Below are 15,543 nucleotides of genomic sequence, written 5' to 3'. Positions count from 1 at the left end.
TGCTCACGGCGGATCACATTTCCCTGCACTACACCTTAAAAAATGTCATAATGGGCGGAACAGGCCTGTAGTCAACAGGTCAGAGGTTTTGTGGTTCTATTTATAGAAACTACATCTTGTTCTATCGAGCAACCATACGTACATTTGCGATCTAGTAGGTCTTTGTGACTTTAGCTCTCAGTCAGGGCCGCAGCCGTTCCGCAACAAATCCAGACCTGATGAGTACTGAAGGAGGGTGGAGCATGGAGGGAAGCTGATGCGCAATCAGGGGTAGACCCTGCTGAATAAATCATTTCTTTCTTGTGAACATAGCTAGAGCCTATGTGGTTGGTAAAGGACAGGGTTATTATACGGTATGTCAACTGTGTGTTCTATTGAATTGTATCAGAAAGCCATGGCCATGGTTTATGACAAAAATGCTTGCAAAACTAATAAAAAATTCTTGTTAGCCTCAGCTGATGTGTGTGGTGCTAATTAGAAATTAAATATTAGCATGCAAACATGCTAAACTAGGGTGGTGAACATGGAAAACATGATATCTTTTTAAACTGTATGTTACCATTTAATTGTGAGCGTGTTACCAGGTTGGCGTTAGCATTTAGCTAGCCTGAATACAACCCCACAGAGCCACTAGAATAGATGTCAACCTTTTGTTTTTTGCTTAAAAATTACTTAAAATGATGTTGCCAGATAATATATTAAAGTTTTTTTAAACTGCATTCTCCATGGATTTTTGACTTTTATTTCTAAATGCTGTGTCTCAATTCAAATACTTCTGGAAGTACACTTACATGTAGTTGACTGTGTACACTGTCATCCCCACCCCGCGCCCCAAACGCCTGTTCTCGCATTATGTGATTTTGGCAAGCAGGTACAATCTCCGAGGAGAAGTGCTGTAACACTTTCTGGCACTATGCCACCACTGATTTTGATCAAACTGGATCTTTTATTTTATATTTTCTGGTTTTTCCCTCTCAAGTCCTTCGTCTGCTTTGCCTCGACTTTAGGTGATTTAAAGAGTTTCCTGATGGACAGAATGCTTTAATCGTTGCTAATGTGGTTAGTGCTCATCCTAACCGCTTACTGCTTCTTACTGAACTTGCCGTCAGCTTGTTATCTCAGTTAGCTGTGCTGCCAGGACTGAGTGGGGGGGGGGGGGGGGGGGGATGATGTTTACACCGCAATTACAGAAGCTTTGGACAACTCTGAGGAGTGACAGTCATCCATACAAGAGTGCAGATTTCAATTCAGCATTTGGGTTGACCATAGAATGTAAAAATAATAGAAGTGGTGGGGTCATGATCCTGGCACCGCCAGAGTAAATGACTGATAGTGACATGTAAGGAGTTTTTGGTTTGTGATATGACAATTAAATCGTTTTTTTGTCAAATGAAGGGTGTACGTTGGAAGATTTCCTGTATACCATAGGAAAAGCATTTTGGGTGCTGTTATAATATCAGGAAGAGTTGTTCCATTATTGGAATTCAATTGTCAGGATTGGGACTAGATGACATCATTATTAAAAAAAAATCTCTCTGACTTGATCAAATTAAAACTGCTGTGCTAAGTTATGAAATACGACACATGAATAACATTTTTTAAGGTGGATCTCCCTTTAACCCCTTTTCTGTTAACCTCAGCATCTTCTCTGAGAAGAACTGTCTGCGGTCCTAAACATGAACTGTGCATAGATCCCTGGTCATGCATGGGGAGGTGGATTTTTAGTCCCTCACTAACCGGCTTAACCTACTTTCCACTTGCTGGTCTTTCATCTGTCTACAGAGAGGACAGTGCTGTAGGGTAAATATAGCATACTTAACACCAGTGTGTCCACAACACAGTGTCCATCCAAGCTTTCCAAGCAACACGGATAGCACCACGCTTTGTTGTATTTCTATATCTTCTCCTTTAATGCTTCGCTGATCATTTCCCTAATGATATCCAGCTTTACTCCGAACATGAACGCCTCATGTTCGGCCTATTAACCCAACTGGTACAAAACGTGTTGGGACGCGCTTGAACCTTCATTGAGATGAATATGGCCAAAATAAGGACATTTTAAGATCTTAATTGTCCAATTAAGTAGACAGCTGTTGTGCTGCATTGCAATGCCAGTTAAATTGCAGTTTCCTAGCAACCAGGGAGGTACAATGCAATGATTTTCTTTTAAGTGGCCCGGCATCATTTACTCTTAGCGAGATTATTTATTTATTCACAAAACAAATCCAAGCCAAAATGTGTGCGTGCTTCTTCATGTTTAGGCTAATGTTAATGATGCTTTATTGCCTATAACATTGTATAAGTGTTTATGTGTGCGTGTGTTACCTGCTTACTGTGTGTAGACATCCATACGGGTCATGTTTGCATCTCTATACCCTTGGGATGTGTCAGCGCTGTGAAATATCTGTGTTGCGGCAAACAAAATCATTTCAGTTGATTAATGTTCATCCAAAATGCTCCGTCCTGAGCTAATCATTGCACATGCATTCTTTTCAATTAATTCATTATCAAGGGAGGTAGAGAGAGGAGGAAGGCTGGGGGAGGGGAAAGGAGAGTCAGGGGGAAACAGAAAATCCAATCCTGCTGGTCTGAAGTCTCGGAGCAATGGAGCATTAGTCCCAACCTGATGTAATTGGAATGGCACCAAGAGTAAAAGCCGCCGATTTAGGGACAGCCTTAAGGCTTGATTTAATGTCCTCTATCAAAACTATGCGTTCATCTTTTTTATCTTTCTATCCTTTCCTCTCTCAGGCCCCTCCGCTCTCCTCAGTGTTCCTCCCCCACCCTGTCCTTGCGCTCTCTTCACTCACCAGCTACTGCCATGCATCTCCATCTGTACTCTATTAACAGAACAGTAGCAGCATTTCATAATATTTAAAGCCAGAAGGTTATATCTCCTACAGAGCGTGTTATTTTTCAGCATTTTACTTACTCTGTATGACATTTACACACTTGAATGAATGTGTTTTGCTTTCAAAGAGGATATCTTTTATTGCTGAATAAATATCTCTGAAGAAGAAAGTGCAAAGAAAGGGCAGACTAAGCAGGTGTACACAGGCCAGGGTGCTGCGTCCCTGGGTTTTTGCTGCTGCTCAGTCCCCTGACAGATGGACGGCGAGGGCAATCCTATTACCCCCGTGTGTTTAGCTCATCTTAATGCCAGGGTGGGTTGCATGGCTAATGGAAGGCTATAAATGTTTGGAGGGAGAATCTCATGCTACTGAATTATTTGTTTAACAACTTTGACGAGATCTAAAACCAGTGAAGGGGCAGTTAAAAGTACCATGATGACTTTATAGCTCAGCTAGTACACACTGATACAGCTTGTCTCACTGAGGGATGTCATATTAAATCAGCTCAGCCACTTAATAGGCTTTACTGTATATATTTCAAATAATGATTGCATCATCTTTGTGCAGCACAGATGAAGATGTAAAAGTAACTTTTTTTAGAAGTCCCATCACTAACTTGAACCCCCTGGACACAAATTGCATTGAAATCCCCTTTTCATAATATAATAAAATGTATGTGTAATGTAAGGGTCACATCACAGTATTACACAGCTCGCATGTCAAATTATGGCATAATGACTTGTTCTGAAGATAGCAACATGTGTCCTGGCGGACTGAGACATTTAGTGAACATACAATGAACCCGGAAAAAAAGGGAGCGACTGACAGAAACTGACCCTTCTGCTCTTGGAACCATTGTGTCCTTTAGTCAAAATGTTAAACAATTTCTTCTTGCTTTTTGTGCCTCTCACATAGGGTTTGCCACTATGACTGTATATGCCATTAATAATATAGATTTGTCTACTGTCAGATCTTTATATTGTGGCAGCTATTCATTTTAATCTCTGTATTAAACGGCTAACGGCTCTGTGGATGGCAATATTGGTTGGTTGGTCAACACAGCAGACTTAAGTATCTTAACAGCCAGTGAATGGATTGCTAGTATAAGCCCTGACTTTGGTGACCCCCCCCCGGCTTTTCCTCTATAGCACCACTGCAATGTTGACATTTTTTAGCTTTTATTGAAATGTCTTGGCAACTATTCAATCAATTGCCAGGACATTTGTAACACACATCCCCCTCAGATGAATTTTTATAATTTTGCTGATACCTTATCTTTTCCACCATCATCAGGTCAACATTTTGTTTTGGGCAGTGCTTTTGTTTTAGTACCAGATACCTCCGAAAACTACTACTATTCTCGTCAGTGTTTACATTTAGAGGAAATCCTCATTTGCACTTCTCAAATCTGTTGGGCACTTTTATTGGCATATGTTGTGTTTAAAAGTATTTGATGAGATTTCCTGGATGTATTTGCTAAATTCCTCGTTCCTTTATCGTCCAGGCATCACAGATGAAATTATTAAATTGTTTAGCAGGAACTCAGTTTACAATTGAGTCACAATCTACCAGTCAATTCAATGTATTTTACAATAGGGTTTCCATTTTTAGTTCTAGTAATAATCTACTTTGTCCATCACAAATTATGATTAACAATATGAGTATTACATTGATTTTTTCATTTATCTTAATGCAATTTTTGTTGAATTAACTGGATGAAAATAATCAATATCTTACCCTATTTAAACCAGAAATGATCCTGTTGTCAATAGGCTATTGACAGCAATCTTGAGCTATGAGGGAATTTGAGTGAAGGCTGAGTACAAGTCAAATATCTAAACTTATATACATGTGTGTGCCTGTATGCTGCTTACTATGCAGACAGCGTCTTTGCTGCCTGTAGCCTAACAACGGCGTCCCCAGGTCAAGCAATTACCACATCAAGGAAAGCAATTGGGCATGACTGAAATATCATTGCCATGTGATCGTGTCCCTATGTTTGGGCTGCTAGAGCCTAATTTAACCCACTTTGTCCATACGATCGAGGAGAATTGAGGACACGCTCTCCAATCCTGGAGGCCCCCTGAGCATTTCCTGCAAGTCTGACACACAGCAGCTGGGCTGTAGACGCGCTGTCACTGGTCTTTTACCCAGCCGAGTGGGAGCTGGGGTGTAATGAGCAAGAGAAGTGAGGTAGCAGAAGAGAACAAGTAGTTGGAGGTAGAGGACAGGAGCATTAAAAGAGCCAAAGGGTGCAGAAACATGAGGCCTTTTGCATAAAGTATTTTAGTCTATGGATGTATTGACCTGGGATTACTTGCCAGGTCACGTGAAAACATCAATTTAAGAGCCAGAATGATTTCCAGTCAGTGTTGTTGCTTTGAGATGCTTTCCATTGGCATAGGAGCCGGTGTGTTCACATTTGGTCTTGGTACGAAAGAGGGGGAAGAGAAGTGGATGAGGGTTAAGAGGGAGAGGAAATTGGCATATATGCACAGGGAATGGGACAGAGGCAGCGAGGGAGATGGCGGACGTTATTAGAGAAGCAGCATTGATCCCAGGCTCTGGCTCCGAGCAGCATTATCCAATTATTCCGTCATTATACAGTCAAATATCTCTGTGCCTTTAACTGCCACCCCTGCCCTTCAACTGTCTGCCTCTCCGCCTCTTAATTCCCCCCCTCACATCCCAACAAATTCTAAAAAAACTGAACCTCTCATCAATGCCGTTTCATTCTACTAAATCCACTGTTTCACTGATTCCATTTCAATTTCTGCTGCTCGGCTGTAACTTAGCTAAAGTCTTTTGTGGAAGAGGAACGCTGTGTGTTTCTTTTGTTCTCATAGAGCCTGTGTAAATATTGATAGAGATCGGGAAGCACCACTGACCACTCAGTCAGATCTGAGAAGGTCAAGGATGGCAGTGTTTCTCTGCAGGTTACATTAAGAGAGACCGTAGAGGACCGTAAATATGCAAGCATGTGAATCGCGGGCCCTCAAAGACACACCGGCATCTTTCATTATCCCACTGTATGGATACCACACTGTAATGTATTCCAATGGAGATGGAGGTTGGAGGGTGATGGGGTGTAAAATAGCATGTGTAGGAAGGCCCTGTTTTCCTGCTACGAGCAGCAAGCCACTCTCACAGCCAGATACCCATTAGTACAGCAGCAGAGGATTGGATGTGCAAATGGTGCCATGGATTAGAGAGCTAATGCATTTAAGAGAGGGGGCTCCCCAATCTCTTTATTGCTGCTGTTGTGTGTGCATGATTGTGTAGGATGTGTGTGTGTGCGTGTGTGTGTGTGTGTGTATTGAGGCTCGTGCTGGGGAGATATACTCAGTCCCTTTGTGGAGCATGAGAGATTTAGGGTAAGTGAGTAGATAAGGGCAGGGATGCACTGCGAGTGCAGCCACACTGATGCAACACACACACACACACACACACACACACACACACACACACACACACACACACACACACACACACACACACACACACACACACACACACACACACACACACACACACACACACACACACACACACACACACACACACACACAATCTTATAGCAATTGACCAGAAGAAGGCTTGTTGTGTGTGTGGTGTTATTAAAACTAAGCATGGAAATGAGATCTTTCCAGAATAAGGCGCAGACGGCGACCCTACTAATCTAATTAATCAGCGTCTGGGAATATTCATTTTCTTCTGGCCTTTTTTCTCTCCCTCTTTGTTGCTCTCCAGTCTTTTCCCTTACTCATTCTTCCTTCTCTATCTCTTTGCCTCACTGCTTTGTGTCTCTCTCTGCTCTAATTTCAGATTTCTTTGAACTGTAATTAACGCCCATTATTAAATGTTTTGGACAGAAATTGGTCAAGCCGTGTGTTTCCTACAACCCATCTTGTAAAGTCTGATGTTAGGGAACTGGTTCTGGATGCAAAGAGGAAAGCATACAGTAGTAAGTATGCTCAGAGCTCAATCAATGACAGTATACATGCCTCTGCAGCAGGATGGAGGGATGGTAATGCAGGATACGCCCCGGTTAAAGAGGCAACCTGCTCCCAGGCCATAAGCCAGCTTTGGCTTTACACGCACAAACCTTGTAGGTGGTCATCAAGCTGTGAGCGAGCAGAATATGAACTCTTCCTCTGTGTTGGTGGTTCGAGTGAGCGTCACATTTGCTTGTGGTCTTTTAAAGAGCCAGGCGCCAGGCAGCATGGGAGGGGCCCTGCTTTACTGAAGCGCAGCAGCAGCAGCAGTGTGGGGCAACTACAGTACAGCTCTGCGCTGCGCTATCCGGCACAGTGAGTCAGCTGAGCTGCTGGGATCACAGACGCCGGTCGGTGGGTGAATGAATGAATGAATGAATGAATGAGAAAGGTGAAACCGCAGGGTTTGGATACCGAAAGGCGAAGGTGCTAGTCTGGAGATGCGCGGAGCTGAGAGGCTGACATGGAAATAGCGAAGTGATCGGAGCAAGCTTGTTGACGCATAATCCCGCCCGCCCCGCTGGCTCTGGGAGGGGGCAAATCTAGTCAGCCTAAACTCCAATCCCGCACAAGAGATTTACGGAGTGCTGCTGCAGCTGCGGGTTGTGCCACTTTCAAAAAATGCATTTCTTTCATTTCATTTCTTTTACCAGCTCTACAGGCGCTCGACGGTGATAGGCTAATGAGCATATATCTATTTTTTTAATATTTTGAGAAGATGCATATGTCTCTGAAGCAGAAGACCTAATGTACTATCATCATTAAGGTCTTTATTCCACTGTTGGAATCGGCACTGTCACTGCGTCGCGGACGGTGGGCGGTTGGATGCGCCCCGAGGTGTGGACAGGACCTACCCGTACATCATCCCCGTCATCATTACCGGTATTTGATCGTGATTGTGTTGAATACACCGGGGATCTGGAGCCATGACAGGCCCCCCGCTGGCCCCACGGCCCGCCTGCTGACTGTGTCGGGCAGGATGGGAGCAGGTCTGCAGCTTTCAGGATCCCGAACCAGCCGATTTATCAATGGAGGAAGAGAGTGACACCCGGAAAATCAACAACAGCTTCCTTCGCGACCACAACTATGCCACCGAAGGTATTTAAACCGATGATGGATGTGAGGGGGGGGGGGGGGGCTCCTTTTAAGCTCTTTTATTTTAGCGGCACAGAAAATAACCTGAGGCTGTAGCTAGAGGGAGGCTAATATCAAATCACTGCATAGGAAGATTAAATAAGCCAGAAAATAGCTAACTATTAAGAAAATACCACAGCAAATATGATGTAGATTAATAGGCCTACTATAAGGTAATATAATATTTTTATATAGGCCTAAGGCTTGATAGTGATGCCCATAAAGTGCGTAAATGCATTTAATCACCTCACAGACACACTTAAGCGGAAATGGGGATATTAGAGGAATATTTCACTCATTTGTCATGAACAGGGAGTTTTTGGTCGTGTTGTGACCATAGCAGGAGATGATGATGCTATTTTAGGATGACCATCCTGACCGAGGGGATTCAGGGCTTTAATCTGCATGGACTATGGGCAGCAATGGCATAAAGCCTCCTGTACTGCTGCTTCAGCGTCTGAGTCTAGGAAACATGGGATGCAGTACATAATGATCAATTATTGATAAAAAAAAATATTTTCTTCATTCTCTGTTAACAGAGAAAGAATTGAAAGAAGTAAACACGAGAAGATGGCCTCATTTTATAATACATTGAAATAGGGATCTCTCTCTCTCACTCACACACACACACACACAAACACACACTCACACTTACACTCACACCCACACACACACACACACAGCATATTTCCTTACATGCCCATAACTAGAGCGTTGAACAATAGCTGTGTTCTGCAGCCCAACATTTAGAAATTCTGCTCCGGCACATGTGTGTTTCCTCCTCATTGACCACACAACAGCCCCTTGCTGATCAGCCTGTTAACTAATTGATGCGAAATAGTTCCCTTATGTTCCACCAATCAGCTGCACTTCTCCTCTGAAAGCGGCTTCATTGATCAGTGATCAACATAAAACATTGATTAAAAGGTTTCCTTTATCCCCTCTGTCCCCTTTCACTGATTATAATAGGCCTCACTGCATGTGATTATTCGGAGTGGTTATGAATGTTAACTTCTGTACTGACATCAGTGCAATAATAAAACCATTGGGAACCGGAACTGATCATAAACATGGCAAAAAAGACAGTAATTTAAATCTTAAATATGATAGAACATCCCATAATTAAACAACCAAACAGCACATATTTGCAAATGATTTACAGAATTTGATAGAATAGAATGGAACTGAATAGAATAGAACTGAATAGAGTAGAGGGATAAGGAGGGTGCATAGTGGTAAAGGATATATATGTGGTTGCAGGGTGGGTCAGAGCCACGCGGTTCCATTCGCCATCAGCTCAGGCTACTGATGCCTCTGCGATGATCTTAATCATTTGCTCCGCTCCTGCTCTTACAGATGATTCCCTGTCACTACTAAACACACAGTCCCTGGTTCAGAGCGAGGAGAAGTGAAGTGGGGGTGGGAGTGATGGATATCTTTGTTTGATGTGTGTGCTGAGATGAAAAACAGTAGGGGATCTTCCTCTTCCTGCTTCTTCCTGTCTCTCTGTCTCACCATTTTATTCATTTGATCAGGAGAAAGTAGGTTAGAGTTAAACGTGTCTCCTCAGAGCAAAGGACTGTCTAGTCGGTGGCCCATCTGCGCTTTTCAAACAGGGAACGTCTACTTTTGTTTTTTTTATTGCTGTAATTTATGACTGATCCTCACACCTCATATACCATGAATGAGTGTGTGTGTGTGTGTGTGTGTGTGTGTGTGTGTGTGTGTGTGTGTGTGTGTGTGTGTGTGTGGCTGCCCCTTTACTCTATATCTCCTTCTCTTAAGTGGTGTGAAGTCAGTCTGAAGCCAAAGATCATATGGGCTGGTGTCTGGGTCTATTCCCCGTCCTCATAAATCTACCTAAGTGCACATGTTCCATCAGGCCCGGTCCATTCGGACCACACACACACAGTCACATACAGGGGTCCCTGATGAGTGGCGGCGAGCTGGGAGGGATTTCCCTCAGGCCCTACTTTCCCACAGCAGCAGGACACTTTAATGATGTCACTACTGCTGACCTTTGGTTTGCACCAATCCCACGCCTCGGTGGGTCTGCGGGCGGATTCATTGACCCAATGTGTGCATGTACATGATGTGCACACGCTGTGAGTAGCCAGCTTTTTTAAGCTACAACATTTGTTGTAACATACAGCAAACATGTCCTCACTATCCACGAGCTGCCTGTCCCCAGAACACACTGTAAAAAAAAACGCGGTCTCTGGAGACAGCCCAGGGTCTACAAACGCCTACAAAAATAAACTGTGCCAACCTGCACCACAAAGCATTCACAAACAGCGTTCCAGCATTCCAGCGTTCCAGCCAATAATCGACAAGAAGGATTTGTTGGTTTGATTTTTAGTGCGCGGAAGATCAGAAGGGAGGGGACGGGATGAGGAGGCGGGAGGGGCAAGCTAGTCTCATTTTGTTTGAAAATACTTTGAACGTTAACAATAAGTAACGTCACCCAACATCGCTTAGATCACCTTTACTGCAAAGTTTCCAGAGACGAAATGGCATTACATGTGTCTCACTGCCGCTGTGTACAGCAGTGTGTTGAGTCAATGGACTGTTACGCTGCAACAACATGGGTCTCAGTTAATTTTCATAATCTGCACCTTGGATGTTACTATAATGGAAACATTTGTCAAACTACAGGAGTAGAACACCAAGGGGTACACAAATGTAAAGAGATACCTCGCTGTGAGGCACGACCTAACCTAATGTCTGCTTTGGTATTGATTTCTGGTCCTTTACAATTTAGCTACCGGAACAATGACCTAAAGATCTATTGGTGGGACATGTAATCCCTTCCACCTTCTCTCCCCTACCCCCTCTTTCTCTCTTCTTGCTTTGCTGCTTATATGTCGGATACAAGCTTGTGTGTGATGTGACCCCTCCAGCCCCGCTGAATACTGATGCATTCCCGTAACAGAGAGCTCACAACCTTTATTGCAGCTGCTGATGAAAGCAGAGCACCGCCTATGGATGCCTGTGCCAAGGCAAACGCCCTGGGGCCACACTTTAGGACCCCGGCATTAAAAAGACTTAGCCCGCCATACCCCCAGGTCCCATCCATCCATTATTCACTACCAAACACTCAAAACGCCGAACCCCGCCTCGGCACGTAGCGCAAGAAAGATATTGTCTATATATGTGTGTATGGGGGTTGGTGTGGGGGTGGCGAATGCTTAATGGCAAGCTGTGAAGTTGGGGCGAGTCGCACTCCTTATTCAGCAGCTGCTTTCATCCCCTGATTAGCTCATTATTAAGTCTGCAGCTCCATGAAAATTTAATGAGAATTTATTAAAGAATACAGTGGTGTTGCTACTGTAGGACGATTGCAAAAATATTCTATTTCTCAACTGGCTTCCTGGTCATTAGAAGTGCTACTATGAGAAATGTACAGTACGTGAGTCATTCGGTGCACTGCTAGCCTGAAGGGTAAGCAGTGTTTTGACCTTTTTGGACTTTATAATGGGATACATTTGTAAGTTTTGATAGCTAATTCCTGAAGCGGCGTCACTCGCAATCTTTCATGTTGCGGTGATGAGGTCACTGTAGATACAGGATTTCAGTCTGTACACCCACATTCTAGTTTGATTCCAGCGTTGAAAACAGGAAGATGAAAGGGATTGCACCAAACAGCACAGACAGATAGAGAAGGAGGGAAAGCTTTTGTTTTGGTGTTGGATTATAATTCTATGCACCCCCAGCTTCCCCACCATCCCCCTCCTACATCTTCAGTTTCTAAGAGAATACCAGATAGCAAGCATTTGAAATGGTCCCTCTTGGTATTCATGTTAGCGCATGCAGGAATCGATCACTGCTTTAACTGCCTTTCACCACTCCTTTTCATTTCGCCCTGTCCCGTGTTGTGTCTGTAGTCAGATGTGTGCCACGCCGATGTGCTAATGAAGTGCGAGAAGTGAAGCAGTAACACGTCTCGCCCATTTCACCCGTAACTCCCTGGAGTGTGGGGATACAGAAAAGCGAGTGTGCACGCACACGCACACACACACACACACACACACACATACGCGCACACGTCCACGCACACAGTCTGATTCTCAAGGGGCTGATTCTGAAGAAACCAGGTTAATTAGCTTGTTCACTCCAGATCTTACAAAGAGTCATGCTCCTCAGATGAAGAGAGATGCATTGTGCTCTGTTGCTTTGTGTGCAGCTAATAAAGCCTAATAAAGCCTTAATCATTTGGCTGGGCACAGGACCAGTAGGTAGCGGGGTCTATTCAAAATTTTGATTGATCTCCATTGTTGCTGGTGCGTAATGAAGTCATTATCTGTGATACATGCGTGTGTGTGTTCATGTTCTCGGAATGAAAGAAGAAGTGCAGATTGATACATATGGTTGATTATCTTAAAAGGAAGGAACGAGAGCGGCCGGTGAAAGAGAGTGCGAGAACGGACATGAATTATCCCCCGGCCTGATCCTTTGACGCAGGCAGCTCAGCACAAGCGCGGTAATCCTCTCCTCTCCATGTCTAGCAGTAACAAAGCATTTACACGACACCATGTTGCATACGTGTCTTTCTCTACCTGGAATTACTACACGCCACTTACGCAACTAGTTTTCCAATACAGTCACACTATTTTGGGTCTGTCTGTCTTACACAACCGTCCAACGCCACAGGATCAAGCCTCAAGTGGGTTTATTTGGTTCTTTTTTCCCCCCTGACGGGATTACATGTTGTCTAGAGGTTAGCTGGGGTGCCTCTTTTTTGGTCTCTGCTGAAGTCTGTACTGGTGAGACTCACTATAGGATCTTTTATTGACCTACTTACCTATCTAGACTTCCTCCCTCTTTTCTTTCAGTGGCCCTTTCTGTTTTGTGTGATAGATGTTGCATGCTCTGGCGTCTATAAATACATTCAATATCCTCGCTCCCTGCCCTGCATTTCTGGCTCCTCGTGCATGCTTTTCATTCCAGAATCAATGCATATCTATGTTTCCATCCAGTTGGTTTGAGTCCGGATTCTATATTGCATGCTGAAGGGGGGTTATTGAGGGTCAGATCAGTGAATAGAAAGAGATAAGAGCCTTTGTTATTTCAGTCATATGAACACAGGTACACACACACACATCACAGCAGCAGGCCAACAGGCTTGTCGGTGTTATTACCGGTGATGGATGTGTGTTATCTTGAGCATCCTTCTGATGCATCAAGAAGCGCTGACCTGTCTGTATCAGACCTGGCTGGCCACAGGATTTATGGGCTTCATCTGGTTATGGTCTGCTGATGAAGCTGTGTGTGCGTGGGAGAGAGAGTGTGTGTGTGTCTGTAAGTACTCATTTGATTAGCCTGCTGCTAATTCCAGTCTACCTTGAACCTGCTGATGCTCACGTAATAAAAATCGCATCTGGTGCAAGCAAAAATATTCACCACACACAGCCCGCCCACCTGCGATTCCGCTGCTAATCAGTTCGTTCCCTATAATGAAAGTTTATCTGAAAACACTGTTTGTTGCCATGCGAACGCAATTTAAGAAGTGGCTTCGGTTGAATAGATCACATCGTCCGGTTCGAATACATTTGCATGATGGAAAAACTCATTTAGGGAAGCATTCCATCACGTTACTCAGAATTCTGCGCTTCACTGGCTCGCCCTGAGTTTTCATTTTTCGAGATGATTGAAGGATGTATCCGTGTGTAAACTCGTTAAATGGCACCCATCAATTACTGTTTCTCCTCAGTGACTTAATGGGTTGATAATATGAAGAGAGGAGAGAGGGGGTGACAGAAAAAGTATGGAGGACAAAATGAGAGAGAGAGAGAGAGAGAGAGAGAGAGAGAGAGAGAGAGAAGGAGATAGAGATAGAGAGAGAAAAGCTTTGGTTAAAAAATGCTGACTGCTAAGCCAATTCCATTTGATTCTCACCAGTGGCTTTGGCCTGATGGTGTTTGGGAAGACACCATTGTGTGTGTGTGTGTGTGTGCGGGTGGGTTCTGTCCATATAGATTAAAAGGGAAATAACTATGGTGTCTGTTTTTTTTTTGCACTTGCAAGGGTGTATGCAACTACGATATGATGTGTCAGTGGGGTACCCCCGGTCTGTAATTAGGTCAGAGTGTTTCTTGTCTGTGGAACATTAATTAGTTTCTAGATTCAAATACGATTAGGATTGCCCCCCCCACCCCACACACACACATCCTAACGTCATTGTTAACACATGGCCATTAGACACTCTCTGGTGTCATCGCTGAATGTTTCTCATCAACAATTAAATGAAACAAGGGAAGGACACAGACACATACACACACACACACAAACACACACACACACACACACACACACACATACATTCAAAGACATGACTCTTAGTCATTCCCACCATGCACAGCAGCTCTATGGGGACTCTATTGTCTGAAGTTGTGTGCTGCATTGAACTGCACACACACTCCAACAGATGCAGTAGCAGGTTTTCACTCTATTGCAGCACTCTCTCTGTCTGCTAAATTACAGCTAGCATCAGCAACTAAGTCTGAGAGCTATTGGCACACACACATATACACCCCTCCGACTGCCGCTAGAGATGGAAACGGTCTCCATAGCAACATTGCCCTCTCCTGTTCAGCGCTCCGCCAGTAGCAGGTCCACAGAGGGCGTGGGGGATACAAAACAACAAGCTTTCTCTTTCTTTCTTTCTCCGTCTAATATTATTGCGACTGTTAAACAGAGGGCTAGCCTCTGCTGGGGTGTGTGTGTGTGTGTGTCTGTGTGTGTGCCTGTGTGTGTAACAGACAGTACGCTATGCCTTTTTAGCCCTGGGCTGTATAATAATTACAGTCACCATTAGCTTCTCCTAAATCCAGGCATATGTATGTCTATGAGAAGGGGAGGAAAAGCTACCTTAAGGGTACGTGTCTGTCATTTACTTTTGGTGAAACTGTAGCTATGCAGAGACACTGAAAAATGTTGGCGATGAAGTATAATTGGAGCAAATATATCTTATTGCTCTCATATTTCTTGTTTTCTCATTGATGTACTGCATAGGTCAAATGTGTGCTACACATGCATACACATATTTTATTTTATTTATTTATCCTTTATTTAACCAGTTAATACCCATTGAGATTAAAAATCTCTTTTGCAAGGGAGACCTGGCCAAGATAGGCATCAAAAATAGGCATTTCAGCAGTAAAAGTGAATGGTTTAAAGGTTTAGTATTGTGTTTTTAAATGAAGGAGCATGCGAATCACTGAGCAGCACGGGGTCTTGCACCAGGAGGAGAGGGTTGAATGGCATTATTAGTGTGGCGGCAGCATTCTTTTAAAAAGCAGGAGTGCAATTACATGACAGATTGGCTCACTTCAGCCAGACAAGGGGCTGAATTAGGGGATATCATGCAGTGACTCATTTATTGGCTTCTCCTAACCCATATTTCACCAAACTAGAGTATCTGTGCCGGAGAGTCCTATGTGGGTTTGTCACGAGGTTCCCCTTCCCATCCCCTAACATTTTTTTTCCCCAGAAGCCACTCTACCAGATCTTACTGAAAGGTCTTTCTTTCTGTCTGACTGATACCTTGACAGGTCCACACTGAC

General features: G+C 43.9%; 1 protein-coding gene across 3 annotated transcripts in view; it reads left to right on the top strand.

The window, feature by feature from the left end:
- The window catches only part of ppp2r2ba (protein phosphatase 2, regulatory subunit B, beta a), a 46,600-nt gene that overhangs the window by 18,029 nt on the left and 13,028 nt on the right, over nucleotides 1-15,543 (top strand). Inside the window, exon 1 of one of the 3 annotated variants that reach the window (XM_034883272.1) lies at nucleotides 7,202-7,945. The exons of 1 other annotated variant lie outside the window; for it this stretch is intronic. In XM_034883272.1, coding sequence (XP_034739163.1) covers nucleotides 7,876-7,945 — 70 coding nt within the window. In that variant the 5' untranslated portion in view covers nucleotides 7,202-7,875. Of the gene's footprint in view, nucleotides 1-7,201; nucleotides 7,946-14,737; nucleotides 14,856-15,543 lie in introns of those variants that run through there. One more of the 3 variants, XM_034883273.1, reaches the window with a different exon arrangement.

Source organism: Etheostoma cragini, chromosome 10, assembly GCF_013103735.1.
Source record: "Etheostoma cragini isolate CJK2018 chromosome 10, CSU_Ecrag_1.0, whole genome shotgun sequence".
NCBI classification, from domain to species: domain Eukaryota; kingdom Metazoa; phylum Chordata; class Actinopteri; order Perciformes; family Percidae; genus Etheostoma; species Etheostoma cragini.
The sequence above is the reverse complement of the archived record's forward strand: the minus strand, read 5'-3'. Positions and strand labels throughout refer to the sequence as shown.